Source organism: Pan troglodytes, chromosome 1 (assembly GCF_028858775.2).
Source record: "Pan troglodytes isolate AG18354 chromosome 1, NHGRI_mPanTro3-v2.0_pri, whole genome shotgun sequence".
Lineage (NCBI taxonomy): Eukaryota > Metazoa > Chordata > Mammalia > Primates > Hominidae > Pan > Pan troglodytes.
Window position 1 is genome coordinate 45,919,215 of NC_072398.2, and position 13,183 is coordinate 45,932,397.

Sequence of the window (13,183 nt, forward strand, 5' to 3'; positions counted from 1 at the left end):
TGACCCCATATTTTGCTTTACAGTTGCATAAACACTCCACAGTTATTTATCCATCCCACTGTTGAGGGACAGCTGTTTTCCCCCACATTTCAACAATTACAAATAACATTGCCATGAACCTTCTTCTCCATGTCTCCTGGGGCATGTGTGGGTGTTATATGAGCGGCACGGCTGGGTCACGGAGTAGGCACCTCATCCATTTTACTAGGCACTAGTAAAACTCTCACATTTTCCAGAGTGACTGCTCCAATACCAGCAATAAAAGTTCTTAATGTTCTCCCTCCTTCCTGACACATGGCATTTTCTGGCTTTCCAGTGATTCCCAGTCTTAACATTTTATTGAACAAATGAATCAATGACTAGAAATCTGGCCATATCTGCCTCCTTTGGCACACTGAGAAAGCCCATGCCCACAGCCTGCTTGGAAGAGTCTAGAAGCTTCAGAGTGCTCTCCTCCACTAGGGCATCTTCCAGATCTGCCTATGACTGTACCCCATCCCGAAGGGCGAGGGGTTCTCTGTAACAGGTGGAAAACTGAGGCCCACAGCAGGCATCAGGAGAGACCAGCTCCTTACCAGCCGCCCAACTGAGAGAGGAGCCAGGAGACTTAGTGCCCCTTCCTGGGGTTCCAATGCTGGAGGACCATCCTCTGAGCAGCTCCACCCTCAGCATCTCAATTCCCTCCCTCGCTAGGGCCCTCAGCCTCATACAGCACAGGCGAGAGTCCCTGGGAACTGTGGGAGCCCAGGGAATGTGGACCCCAGAGGCAAAGCTGGGAGCGCTCACAAGGAAGATTGTCCCAAACTGTCAGGGCCCCAGCACCCAGTCTGAGAAGCTCTGGGAACAAGTGGCCCTGTAGACGCCAGACACACAGAGCCTGAGCTGGGCTCATTCTCCAGATAGAAGTTCTTCCTCCTATTGCCCTGACACCTGGCACACGGCCTGCTCGATGTCCCATCTCACCCATCTGCGCCCTCCCCTAGCTGGGCACCAGCACCCTGGCTGTTGAAGGCCAGTCGGGGTGATGGATGAGGGAGTGACTCCTCAAGGGGCCCTTGTGGTTCCTCCCCCAGAGCTATTCCTGGCCTGGGCGCCTCTCCACCCTCCAGTCCTCCTGCCTGACCTGACCCCACAGCTGGGAATCGTTTGCTGGGGGTGGGGCAGCCCCTGACTATATAAGCCTGGACCTAGGTGTCCCAGGCACCCTAGAGGCCCAGGCCCCCCAACGGCTGACCCCTGCACACTCCAGCCTGGCCCCCCAGCCAGTCCAGCAATGATGGAAAAAAACGCCTCCGAGGGCCCTGCCTGCAGTCCAGAGGAGACCGCATCTGAATTTGCCAAGGTGCCCACAGCAGAGCCTCCCGGAGAAGTGGCAGTATCAGAGTCCACCAGAGAAGAGCAGGTGCCCAAGCCGCAGGCCCCTGCCCCACAGGCCCCTACAGCCTCCACAGCCACTAAGCCTGCACCCCCAAGTGAAGGTGACTGAAGGTGGGGCAGGGGGAGGAGGGAGGCAGGCATGTCACGGGTGGAGGGGAGCTCTTGGCCATGAACCTCTTCATCTCCCCAGATGTCCCCAGTGCCCCACTGCTGCTGACCCTGGAGGATGTGAGCAGCAGCTCTGTGACTGTGAGCTGGGAGCCCCCAGAGAGGCTGGGGAGGCTGGGCCTCCAGGGCTATGTGCTGGAGCTCTGCAGAGAGGGAGGTGAGTGCTGGGCTAAGTCTTGCATACACCCAGGGGAAGTTGTCATGGAGGGCTGCAGGGACAAGTGCACAGGCCCTGTGGTTGGTCAGTCTGGGAGAGATACAGAAGGAGGGGATGCGAGCAGTGGGCTCCTCAACCCACCCACATGCCCTTTCTTGCTCCACCAGCAGGAGAGCAAGAAAGGGTAGGTGGGTGGGTTGAGGGGCTCCCTTGTCCTCAGCTCCAAGGAGCTTCTGAGTAAGGGAAGGGTAAGGGGACACTGGGTTCTCCTTTGGTAAGAAGGGAAGGAAGTGCTAAGTCTCAGAGGACCCCGAACTGTAGGAAGTGGAGAGGGAGGAGCTGGAGAGGGGAATGTTAGCGTAAGAGACAGTGAGGAGAAAGCGGGAATGGGGTGGGGGTGTGGGGGCCACATCCCTGCTGCCACTGTCCCCCTCCATGGCCCAAGTCCAGCCTGGCCTCTGCCTCTGCCCCTACCTTGCTGTGTGACTTTGCAAATGTGTCCAACCCTCTCTGGGCTTCAACAACCTCATCTCTGGCCACAGTTTCAGGGCTCTAACATCAGGTGTCTTTGATGCCATTTGACATGAAGTCAGGGAAGGCAAACAAGGGGAAAATGAGGCCCAGAGAGGGAGGCTGATTTCCCCAGATCACCAGCAGGAAAAGAAGCCCCATGGAGAGGGGCGCCTGTGGCCACATTGCAAAGACCTCACACTCTCTCCATCCCCTCAGGCTCGGAGTGGGTGCCTGCGAGTGCCCGGCCCATGATGGTGACCCAGCAGACTGTGCGGAACCTGGCTCTGGGAGACAAGTTCCTCCTGCGTGTGTCTGCAGTGAGTTCTGCAGGGGCTGGCCCGCCGGCCATGCTGGACCAGCCCATCCACATCCGAGAGAACACTGGTAAAGCCCATCCTGGCCTTCAGCTCCCCAGCCCTTCCCAAACACCTTATCTAATGGAGAAACTGAGGCCAGCAGGTAGAGGGAACCAGGCAGTCATTTCCCCCGTCCCACGCTCACATGCACAAGCCACACGCTATCACCATCTTGCCTTAAGAAAGTTCCAGGTTCCTCAGCAGTAAGGGGCCTCTGGAGGTCTAAGAAGCCGTTTCCCTGAGTGGTCCAGCCCCCACGCCTTGAGAAAGGGGCTCAGAAACAAAAGGTCAAGTTCCCTGGGTCACCTGCTCAATGCTAAGAGTCCATCTGTTCTTTCTCCCATCTAATCTCAATCTCTCCAGTGGCCATAAATGCTCATTTTCTGCCCATTTCCTGTGGCCTGGGTTCCAGATTCTCTCAAAGGTCTTGAAACAGAGAGAAGGCCCTGCTTGCCCCTTGTTCCACCATGGCCCTAGTGGAAAGAAAAAGAGGGTCTGCAAAAGGCCCATGAAGACTTCTCCATTGCAGAGGGCATACCTCACAGGGGCCCCGCAGGCCAACTGCCATCCCCATTGCTAATATTTCTATTTGCAAGGTGCATTAGCCTCAATCCTCCCCTCGCTCCCCTCCCAGAGCTGCTCGGGTTTCAGTCTGTTAATGACAGTGAGTCATTTGGTCTGATCTGAGGTCTCTGGGGACAGCACAGTCCCCCAGGGTGAGGAGAGACACAGGCAGGCAGGTGGCCTGAGGCCTTCTCCACCTTCCTTCTTGCTCCTCCACTAGGGGATGGATGATTTCTGGTAGCTCTAGACAAGGCCTCCAGAAGGAGAGGGGATCCACAGGAGGGGTCAAGTCTGGATTCGAAAGGAAATGCTCAGCTCTGAGGCCTGAGAGACATGGGAACCATGGGGTTAGGGAGCTTAGATTCATAGATTATCAAGGCCCAAGGAGATCCCAAGGAGCCCAGGGCATCCCTTGAGGTCACCCAGCCTTTTATTGGCAGTCCCAGAGTCTGATGCCTACACAGGACCACTCATGTCCCACTGCACTGCAGAGCATCTTCTCTGGTGGCACCCAAAACCCAAGCCTCCCAACCCTAATTCTCAGCCTTTGGCTCTAGGTGAGATGTGGCCCCACCAGGCAGCTGCATTATGGCCGTGTCGACCCTAGTCCTGGAGGTGCCAGGAAGGCCTCTTGGTTGGGACGGTGCTGGGCCTTCCCCAGGGAACCAGGGAGCTCAGACTCTGAGAGGCCCCTGAGGCCCAGCATTGATGGACCCAGCCAGACTCAGCACCCACTTCTCCATTCAAATTCCTCTGGCAGGAGAGAAGGGGATTTCCTGGAGAGAAGAGGGAGAGGAGGCTGTGAACAAGTGGGGAACAGCCAGGCTTATCACAGGGCAGAGTGGGGGCCCTGTCCAGGATCCTTGGCTGCTCAGCTGTCTCTCCTTGGCCACCTGGAGCTGCCAAGCATTCTTGACCCCCTGCAGCTGTCCCTAGAGCATTCCATGCCTGAGCTCCCAGATCCAAGTGCCCACTCAGCTAATCCTCAGAGACACCGTGTTCCTTCTCACTGTCTCGTCCTCCTCCGCCCTGCATGCCACCAACCAACTGCTGCCACCTGTTTGCTGCTGAGAAGCCTCAGTCATGGACCCAGCACCCACCCCAGGGGACAGGGATGGTGGCCACTGCAGCTTCCCTTAGAATGCCCAGGGGCTTCAGTGGTTGCCCCTGACCAGATGAGGGTCAGAATGTCATTCCTTAGCATAGCAGGCAGCTGAAATAGGACTTCAAGAAGGACTTCCCGGCTCTGAGACTAACAGATTATGGGAGGGTGACAGAGGAAGAAGGGGGGATACCCGCCCTGGCTTCACTTGGGAAGAGAAAGATCCTAAACCTTTCAATAGGGCCTGGAGACAGAGGAATGGACAAACAGGGTTTCATAAAGGCTTCTCTGAAAGTCCTGGGCTTGTGGAGAGCTGGGGATATTAGAGCAGGAAGACCGCAGTGGCCTCCCCTTCCTAGAAGTGCAGCCTGACAGGTGCAGCACCTGCTCCCCAGCAGGGGGAGACAGAGAGTCAGCTGGGGCCCATCTGGTGCTTGGGAATGCCTGGGCTGCAGGACAAATCCCATCCTGGCAGAGTCGAGGCGCCAAGGGAGTGCCCAGGATGCTTACCAGTTCACACCATGGAGGCGCTGACCTCCTGAAACCTCCTGCTCCCTTAAGGGATTTGGGCCCCTAGACCTCAGGAGTGAGAGCTTCACCCTTCCTGCAAGGAGGGACCCCATGGCAGCCAGGCACACCCAGGACCCTCCTCCCAGCCAGCATCCCTCACCAGCTGTCCCCTGCCCCATCTCAGAAACCCCAATCAGCCATCCCACTGCACTGCTAAGCCCAGACTCTTGCTTTGATCCAGAGGCCCCCAAGATCCGTGTCCCCCGCCACCTCCGTCAGACCTACATCCGCCAGGTGGGAGAGACGGTCAACCTGCAAATCCCCTTCCAGGTGGGTATTACCCCCACCAAGGGTAACAGCCTGGGTGGGAACAAGGGCCCCCATTTAAGGGGAGCCTGGGAGATGGCAGGATCTCCAAGGGTCCAGCTGAGACCCAGCGAGACGGCCTCATCCTTCCGCAATCATGCACATGACTCATTGGTGATTCTCAGCCTGTGGATGGGCAGGTGGGCCCCCAGAGCGGGCTGGACACCTGGAAGATGTGGCTGTGGGCAGCACCTGTGGCTCCAGCCTCTGCTGCCCCTCCTGAGAAGGGCCAGTGGGACAGGCTTCCCCGAGAACAGCTCCAGAGACTCCTGGAGTTAAGGGGGTGTGGGGACTCTGGCACCTCCCTACACTCACCCTGGGGGCTCCTCCCTGCCAGGGGAAGCCTAAGCCTCAGGCCACATGGACCCACAACGGCCATGCCCTGGACAGCCAGCGGGTGAGCATGCGCACCGGGGACCAGGACTCCATCCTCTTCATTCGCTCGGCCCAGCGCTCCGACTCTGGCCGCTACGAGCTCACTGTGCGTGTGGAAAACCTGGAGGCCAAGGCAGTCATTGACATCCTGGTGATTGGTATGGAGCCAGGGGAACAGTGCTGTCTCACGGGGGACCTGGAGCCCCCGACCTCCTATCCCAGAGCTGATGTCTGATGGGAGCAGGCCAAGGGAGTGTGGCAGGAGCCAAATTTTGGGTGTGGGGGCTCTGTGGCCAGCCTGGCCCTCACACTCACTTCCTCTCACACTCTGGGCCTACAGAGAAACCTGGACCCCCCAGCAGCATCAGGCTCCTGGACGTCTGGGGCTGCAATGCTGCTCTTCAGTGGACGCCACCCCAGGACACAGGCAACACAGAGCTCCTGGGCTACATGGTGCAGAAGGCAGACAAAAAGACAGGGGTGAGGCTGGCTGGGCAAAGTGGGGTCGGGGTACGAAGTGGTCAAGGTGGTGGGGAAGGCCCATCCCACTGAGTCTAGGGACCGAGTCTAGGGATCGAGTTCTCGTCTGCCCACTGCTAACCTGACTCCCTAGGAGGCCCTTAGCAAGATTCTTCCTCTCTGGACCTCAGATGCCTCCTGAAGACTGTGAAGAGGGCTGGCCCGGGCTGTCTGAAGCCTTTCAAGTTCTGGAGCCATGCTTCTCAAATCTTAATGTCCACATGAGTCACCTGGGGAGCTTGCTAAGAGGCAGAGTCTGACTCAGTAGGTCCAGGGTGGGGGCTGAGGGCCTGCATTTCTAAGACGTTTCCAGGTGATGCTGAAGTTGCACATCCATGGGCCACACTTTGCACACGAAGGCTCTAGGATTCTCTGAGGACCCTACAGAGGTCACCTGAGTGACCCAGGGGCCCCTTCTTCCAATTCAATGTCCCTGAGGCCCGAAGCTGGGTGGTTCAGCATCCTAAGGTTGGGGGCATGGAATGAGTTCCTGTGAGGAAAGAGCTCCAGGGTAAGCAGGGAGGGTAAGGACAGGGGTGAGAAATGAGGGTGACACCCGGGGCCCTGCAGCAATGGTTCACAGTGCTGGAGCGCTACCACCCAACCACCTGCACCATCTCTGACCTCATCATCGGCAACTCGTACTCCTTCCGGGTCTTCTCAGAAAACCTGTGTGGACTCAGCACCTCGGCCACCGTCACCAAGCAGCTCGCCCACATCCAGAAGGCAGGTGGGTTTGGGCCCGGAGCTGGCTGTGCTAACTCTCTCCCTGTCTCTGCTTCTTCCTCCGTGTCTCTGCACCCCTCTCTCTGGGTTTCTCCTGGGCGTCTGCCCCTGGAACACTTGCTGTCCCCTCACTCCACAGCTATGCATACACACACATGGAGTGGCTGCAAAGTAGTGAATGTGGTTGGCTGATTTTAACAAACACATCAGAGCAAATCACACAAATGAAAGATGCCCCTTTGGAGGCTGTGTGCTTATTCCAAAGAGGTGTGTGGCTGCCAGCATCACAGCAGCCGCAGAGTCTCAGGCAGTGAGTGTCCGAAGGGAATCTAAAGGGTGACCTGCGCATGGCTGGGTAGTGTGCTAAAAGGGGTGAGTTTGCTAAAACAAGCCTCCCAACCCTAATACATACCACATAGATGGACAAGAGAGATAGGAGTATTTACTGTCTCCACACAGGCACCTGACCCTCTTGCGTCAAATGTTAAACCCCGGGCCCTTTTCCCTGTCCCTTGTGTGCCCCAAGGCCCTCTCCGACCCACAGTCTGTGTGGGTTCCAGAAGGCAAACTTTTTTTAACACTAGCCTGAACTGCACAGAATTAGGAAGAAATTTTTGTTTAAAAAAAGAAAGCCAGTCAAGTCTCCAACGACAAACCCAAAGGAAACGTGGCACCTCTGAGTTGCTAGCATCCATCTTCTGCCAAGATGCTCTTATCTCTGGTTTTTCCACCTTCTCATCTCTACTCATCACCCTGACCCACCCAGCTACAGTCTCAGCTTTCTCTGCCTCTTTGAGATTGTCCAAGTTCCTGCAAATAAGCCACGACTTGCTATCCATAGATCTTGAATCATAGTCAGTCCTAACAGGTCTCCTTCACTCCTGTAAGCTCAGATGCACCCGACTTTCTCCCCTGAACCCAGATATTGCTGCCAAACCTAAAGGGTTTATTGAGCGAGACTTCTCAGAAGCCCCCTCATTCACCCAGCCCCTGGCTGACCACACCTCCACCCCTGGCTACAGCACCCAGTTGTTCTGCAGTGTCCGAGCTTCACCCAAGGTGAGGGGCCAGGCCCTGTTGTGCCCTGGGCTGGTGGGGGCAGGTGGGGACAGCAGGGCTGAGGAATCCTCCGGGCGTCCACACCTAAGCCTGGGGATAGCTGTTGAGAGCCCCGCCCCAGTCCATACCTCCCCAGCTCTCTTCTGACCACGTCTCCCAGCCCAAGATCATCTGGATGAAAAACAAGATGGAGATCCAGGGCAACCCCAAATACCGCGCCCTCTCTGAGCAAGGCGTCTGCACCCTAGAGATCCGGAAACCCAGCCCCTTTGACTCTGGGGTCTACACCTGCAAGGCCATAAATGTGCTGGGGGAGGCATCTGTGGACTGCCGGCTGGAGGTCAAAGGTGAGAGTTTGAGGATGGGAGAACAGGAGTAAGCACCTCTCTGGAACTGGACTAGAGGCAGCAGACAGCTTAAAATCAAGGCCGAAGAGAAGGGGTGGTAAGACTGGGGTCAGGCTGTGCTGATTACTTTCCAAGCGGGAGGGTGGACAGGTGTAGAAGAGGGTGTATAACCGTGAACTTTGCCAGTTCCCCGCCACTTCCCCCAAGCTCTAACTGCAGCATCTCTTCCAGCCTCAGCCACACACTGAAGAGTCACGGGAGGAGGCTGTGATGAGGAGCCAGGTAAATGGCCTGACCCACCCACTCTGTTACCTCTGCGGGCAGCACGGAAGCAGAGAGGAGGCCAGGAGCAGGGGGTTGGGGTGAGAAGGGAAGGTGGTGGTCAGCTCTGTGGACACAAACTTGTGGACACAGGCAACTAGCACGCATGTCCAGAGACTCACAGTGATGTTGCAGGGCCAGGCGATGCCGGTGTCTCCTGGAAGGGGGGTGATTCCGTGGACCGCCATACAACCAGAGTCTACTCCCAGCTCTGAGTGATCTTCAGCAAGGGTGTTCTCTTTGGACACATTCTCTCATCCGAAAACTGGGGATAACAACCTTTCCTTGCCTTCCTTCCCCTGGTGGTTCTGAGGCTCTGCATAAGTACGGAACGGAAGTATCTAGAACTGCAGTGGGCAGAGCTCAGACCTGGGCATTGCACCTGAGGGAGGGAGGCCTGGTGAGGAAGAGGATGCTGCTCCCCCTCCCCACTCTGCACCTCTCTGGCCTGCAGCCGAGCTCTGCTCACACCAGGGGCTCAGGAAGCATGTCCTCCTCCAGGTGCTGCAGGCCTGAGGGGCCAGGTCCACCAGGCCTACAGTCAAACTCCAGAGATGCCCAAGACCCCCGCTTCCATAGCGACGGCTGATGGAACCGCCCCTGGTACCTGCTGGCCTCCCTTCCCCAGAGGCTGGTGTCCAGAACTCAGGAATGGGCCTAGTAGGCCCCAGGCCAGACTAACTTGGCTCAAGGGGTGCTGGAAGGCGCAGAGATTGGAGTGCCCTGCGGAGTTGCACACTGGGTGGGAAGCACTCAAATAAAGATGCGTGGTGTTAACAGTGCGGGGCCTCTGTGCCAGTGAGCGACATCATCTGGGGGAGGCGCTGTGTCACGACGAGGGGGGGTGTCTGAATGTTTCACCATGAGGGGGTCTCCAGATATGTCACCAAGAGGAAGATGCCAATGGGAGAGGTCTCAGGATGTCATGGCTGGGGCAGGGAGGTAGGGGGATGGGGGGTGTTCTGGACCTGTGAGTTTTCAGGATCTCCCTTTCTGATCAGGGTTTGCTACCCCCAGTGCGTAACTATGGAAACAGACACACCCTCTCTCGAACCCTCCTTGCTCGAACGCCTCCATGTGCCCCCTCTCGCAGCTCCTCCCGGCCCCCGTCATTGCTTCCTGTCTGCTGAAGCTGTCTTATTGCCCTCAACAGTGGTGGGGATGGGCGCCCAGCAATGTGCTCTCCACAGGGTTCACAGTTTTTTATTAGTCACATGGGCCTCCCTTGGGAGCCAGGGCACACCCAATTTCCAACAGAGGGAAGGGCTTGGAAGCAAGTCCTGGAGTTGACACTCATGTTCAGAAGGTCAACTCGACGGCCACCTCCCCTCCCTCGCCCCCCGACACAGGGGCTCCAGGATCCCCCACCTCGCCCTCCCACACAGGGGCTCCAGGCTCCCCCGCCTCGCCCTCCCACACAGGGGCTCCAGGCTCCCCCACCTTGCCCCCCAACACAGGGGCTCCAGGCTTGGCAGGGCATGGGTTGGTCCTTCCCCAGATCCCTAAAGTCCTAGACCCCCAGACACCTGCAACAGAGCTTCCAAAGCCCCTGAAAACCCAGCCAGATACTAGGGGTATTGAGGGATTCACGTGACAGCAAGGCCTTCCCCCACATGCTCTCAGGGGGGTACTTTCCTCTGCCTGCTGCAGCCTGCTAAACCCACCCCAGGGGCGCCTACAGTCAACACTGAGTCCTTACAGACACTCCCTCGTCCACCCCATTCCCAGGCAGGCAGAATGCTCCCAAGTTGGCATGTCTAGTGTTCTCCTCTCCATCAGGCCCAGAAGCAGCAGAGATGGGGCCACCTAGGACAGTCCAGGCCCGGCAACGGGCAGGCCAGTGCAGCTGGTGGCCCAGATGACAGGTAATTACACTCCAGGCTCCTCCCCGGAAAGCTCAGGGCAAGAAGGAGGGCTCAGAGCTACCACCTCGTGGCTGTTTGAGGCCAGCACCTACCGCACCAAGCTCACTCCCCAGGGCGTGGAGCCAGCACTCCAGCAAATATCAGAAATGATTACTGAACCTACCCTTTCTGCCTCTCCCACGTACAATCCTGGGCTGGCCCAGGGCAAGGAGAGCAGGCACCCTAGCACCTGGTATGGCCTGGGGTCCAGAGTCCTCAGAGGTGGGAACGGAGGCTCCTTGATTCCTGCCCCTTAGCTGCCTCTGGCCAGTCTCTCCTACAGAACAGGCCAGTGCATCCTCAACCTCTCTCCTTCCATCCGTCTCAGAGCAGATGCTCTCCTCTCCTTAAGCTTGGTCCTGGGGCTGCACCACCAACATCTAAGACAAGCAGACTCCCCTGCCTCACTGCAGAAGCCCAAGCACCTTCTCCCAGCCCAGGTGGCTCCTCTGCAGTCTCAGCCTCCCCAGGACCTGCCCAGCCCTGAAGCGCTGGACTGCTCATGGGATGGTCAGGCAGGTGGGGGCTCAGAACACTGTTGCCTCTAGACACCTGGTCCCTCCGTAGGACCCTTGCCCTCCCAGGCCTCCTGCAGGGCCCAGAGGTGTAGGGTAGTTAACTCCTAGTGGAGGGACCACACTCTGTGGGTATCTCTTCAGAGCCTCCCCCATGCCCCCGGCCAACAGCCCAGCTGGGGCAGGCTCAGGGAGACCCCTGGGACAGCAGGCATGTGAGGACTGGACTGAGACCCCACTGGATGTGGGCTGGTGGGAGCGGAAGGCGGGGTCTAGTCATCAGGCCTCTCTTCTGGGAGATCCTCGTCAATGGGAGGTGCAGGCTGGCAGCGGAAATGGTCATTCCAAATCTTAAGGAAGGTGACGCGGAACTTCTGGATGCGGAAGGCATAGACAATGGGGTTCATGGCCGAGTTGCCATGCGTGAGGAAGATGGCAATGTAGGTAAGGATGCTGGGCTTGTGGCAGGACGGGCAGAAGAGGGTGATGCAGTTGAGGATGTGCAAAGGCAGCCAGCTGAGGGCAAAGAGGAAGAGGATGAGGGCCAGTGACTTGGCGATCTTCAGCTCCTTCCCATAGTACTTCTGCGGGTCGCCGGAGGAGGCCGACACCTTCTTGTTGAGCTGCTTGCGGATTAGGTAGAAGACCTCCAGGTAGATGAGGACCATGAGGAGAAGCGGGGGCAGCACCCACACAAAGAAGTTGAAGTAGACCATGTACTCCATGCTGATGACCTTCTCGAACTCGCACTTGATCACGGGCTCCCCCATGCTGCCGTTGGCTGCCCAGGCCCGCTCCACCGCACTCAGATTGTTCCAGCCAAACATAGGGGTCAGTCCCACCACGAAGGAGAGGATCCAGCAGCCGGCTATGGCCACCGCCGCCTTCCGGGGGGTCACCACCATCTTGTACCTGGGGGAGAGGAGGGCAGAGTGTGAGGATCTGCCTCCCAGCTGCCTCAAAAGGCCCCTCTGAGGCACGCCTGGCCTCCAGGGGCCTCTAAGAGGAGCACCCTCCCCATCCAGGGCCCAGTGAGTGGGGAGGTGCATGTCTTTTGCTCGAGGGCTGAGTCTTCAGGATCTAAGATTTAGTGCTTGCCATGCATTGGCTTATTCTCCTACAGAGAGAGGAAATCCTGATTAATGACAAAAATAATAATAGAAAATCACAGAGGAGCTCCTTTATGAATTTCAAGGAAATGACCACAGTAAAAATTGCTCCCATGTGCTCAGCATGCCCCCACTGGTTATCTCATCATTGCTTCATGACAGCCTTTGTCGCGTAGGAAGTCACCGGCAGAATGAGGACTGCCCAATCGGCAGATGAGGAAACTGAGGTTCAAAGTAATCACAGGATCTGCCCAAGGCCACATGGAAGGTGGCAGTGCTGTTCCGTGCTTCCTAAAACACGTCTACACTGACCGAAACACCCAGGTGATTAACAAACCATCCCTTCTCTTGGGCCAGCAGACACAACTGTCATTTAAAAAAATCTTTCACACAACCCCCCTTCCCTTGGCCTTGTCCCATACTCCCCTGCCATGCCCCATCTCCCACCTCCATATGAACCTCCTGTTTCCCCTTCCAATCACTGTGCAGCACTTACCTCCTAAGGGCTTGATCTCAAGAACCAGCTCTGCACTCCCAAGCTCACTGGGAATGATGCTCAGGAAAGAAAACTGATATTCACTGAGCATCTACTACATGCTAGATACTTTCAGTCATTCATTCACACATTTACGCATGCATACGTGGATGCATTCATTCAGCAAGCATTTGTCGAGTGCTTTCTGTGCTAGGCATTGCTCTCTGTGCTGAGAATAAGATAAAAGATCCCTGCTTCTACATATCTCACATTTTGGGTGAAGAGACAGATAACACAAAAGCAAGAAAATAAACAAGACAACTATAGATCATGATATGTCCTTTAAAGGAAATAGGTTGAGTCAAGGGCCAGAGCTTTCTAACTTTTTTCAGGTCATGACCCACAAAGAAGATAGAAACATCTGGATGACGAGGCTGCTCGTGAGCCACAAGGGTTGGGCGTTTTCATATCTCAGGGGTTCCTACTTCCCTTTAAACCAATCTAGCCAGCAGCCATCATGGCTTCTGCCCACATACTGGCCTTGGAGACAGTGCCAAGGGCTGGGTCTCACCCAGCTCTGTGCTGAGAAGCCAGCTGAGCAGCAGCAGCTTGCCCAGTTGTTATTTTCCAATGCGGCTTCTGAAATGGATGGAGTGCCCTCCTGAGCATGTAAACAGCTCCTGAGACCCAGGAGTGTGAAGGGAGAGGCTGCCGACTGTT

The 13,183-nt window shown here is 56.9% G+C and overlaps 2 protein-coding genes across 7 annotated transcripts in view; one reads left to right on the plus strand and one right to left on the minus strand.

The window, feature by feature from the left end:
* The first annotated feature begins 1,081 nt into the window (after positions 1–1,081).
* Positions 1,082–9,242, plus strand: MYBPH (myosin binding protein H). Of its 2 annotated transcripts, none has more exons than XM_009440952.4 (11): positions 1,082–1,478; positions 1,568–1,702; positions 2,432–2,599; positions 4,989–5,077; positions 5,451–5,646; positions 5,829–5,968; positions 6,578–6,737; positions 7,656–7,792; positions 7,953–8,139; positions 8,371–8,421; positions 8,596–9,242. In XM_009440952.4, the coding sequence occupies exons 1-10, from the start codon at positions 1,274–1,276 to the stop codon at positions 8,385–8,387; spliced, it is 1,434 nt and encodes a 477-aa protein (XP_009439227.1). In that variant the 5' UTR covers positions 1,082–1,273; the 3' UTR covers positions 8,388–8,421; positions 8,596–9,242. The 2 variants fall into 2 exon arrangements, with proteins under 2 accessions (XP_009439227.1, XP_514110.2); XM_514110.7 differs by having other exon boundaries at positions 1,083–1,478; positions 8,962–9,242.
* A 405-nt stretch (positions 9,243–9,647) lies between these two features.
* ADORA1 (adenosine A1 receptor) overlaps positions 9,648–13,183 on the minus strand; it is a 40,077-nt gene continuing 36,541 nt past the window's right edge. For all 5 annotated transcript variants that reach the window (XM_063793175.1, XM_016936232.3, XM_054657866.2 and 2 more), the window contains one exon: positions 9,648–11,791. In XM_063793175.1, coding sequence (XP_063649245.1) covers positions 11,152–11,791 — 640 coding nt within the window. In that variant the 3' untranslated portion in view covers positions 9,648–11,151. The remainder of the gene's footprint in view (positions 11,792–13,183) is intronic.

What these genes read in the sequence shown, in the direction of transcription:
- MYBPH (XM_009440952.4), top strand. Translation starts at nt 1,274, where the DNA reads ATGATGGAAAAAAACGCCTCCGAGGGCCCTGCCTGCAGTCCAGAGGAG. An exon ending in AGGCAGACAAAAAGACAGGG is followed by an intron (nt 5,969 to 6,577) that starts GTGAGGCTGGCT and finishes GGGGCCCTGCAG; the next exon opens with CAATGGTTCACAGTGCTGGA. An exon ending in GTGTCCGAGCTTCACCCAAG is followed by an intron (nt 7,793 to 7,952) that starts GTGAGGGGCCAG and finishes CACGTCTCCCAG; the next exon opens with CCCAAGATCATCTGGATGAA.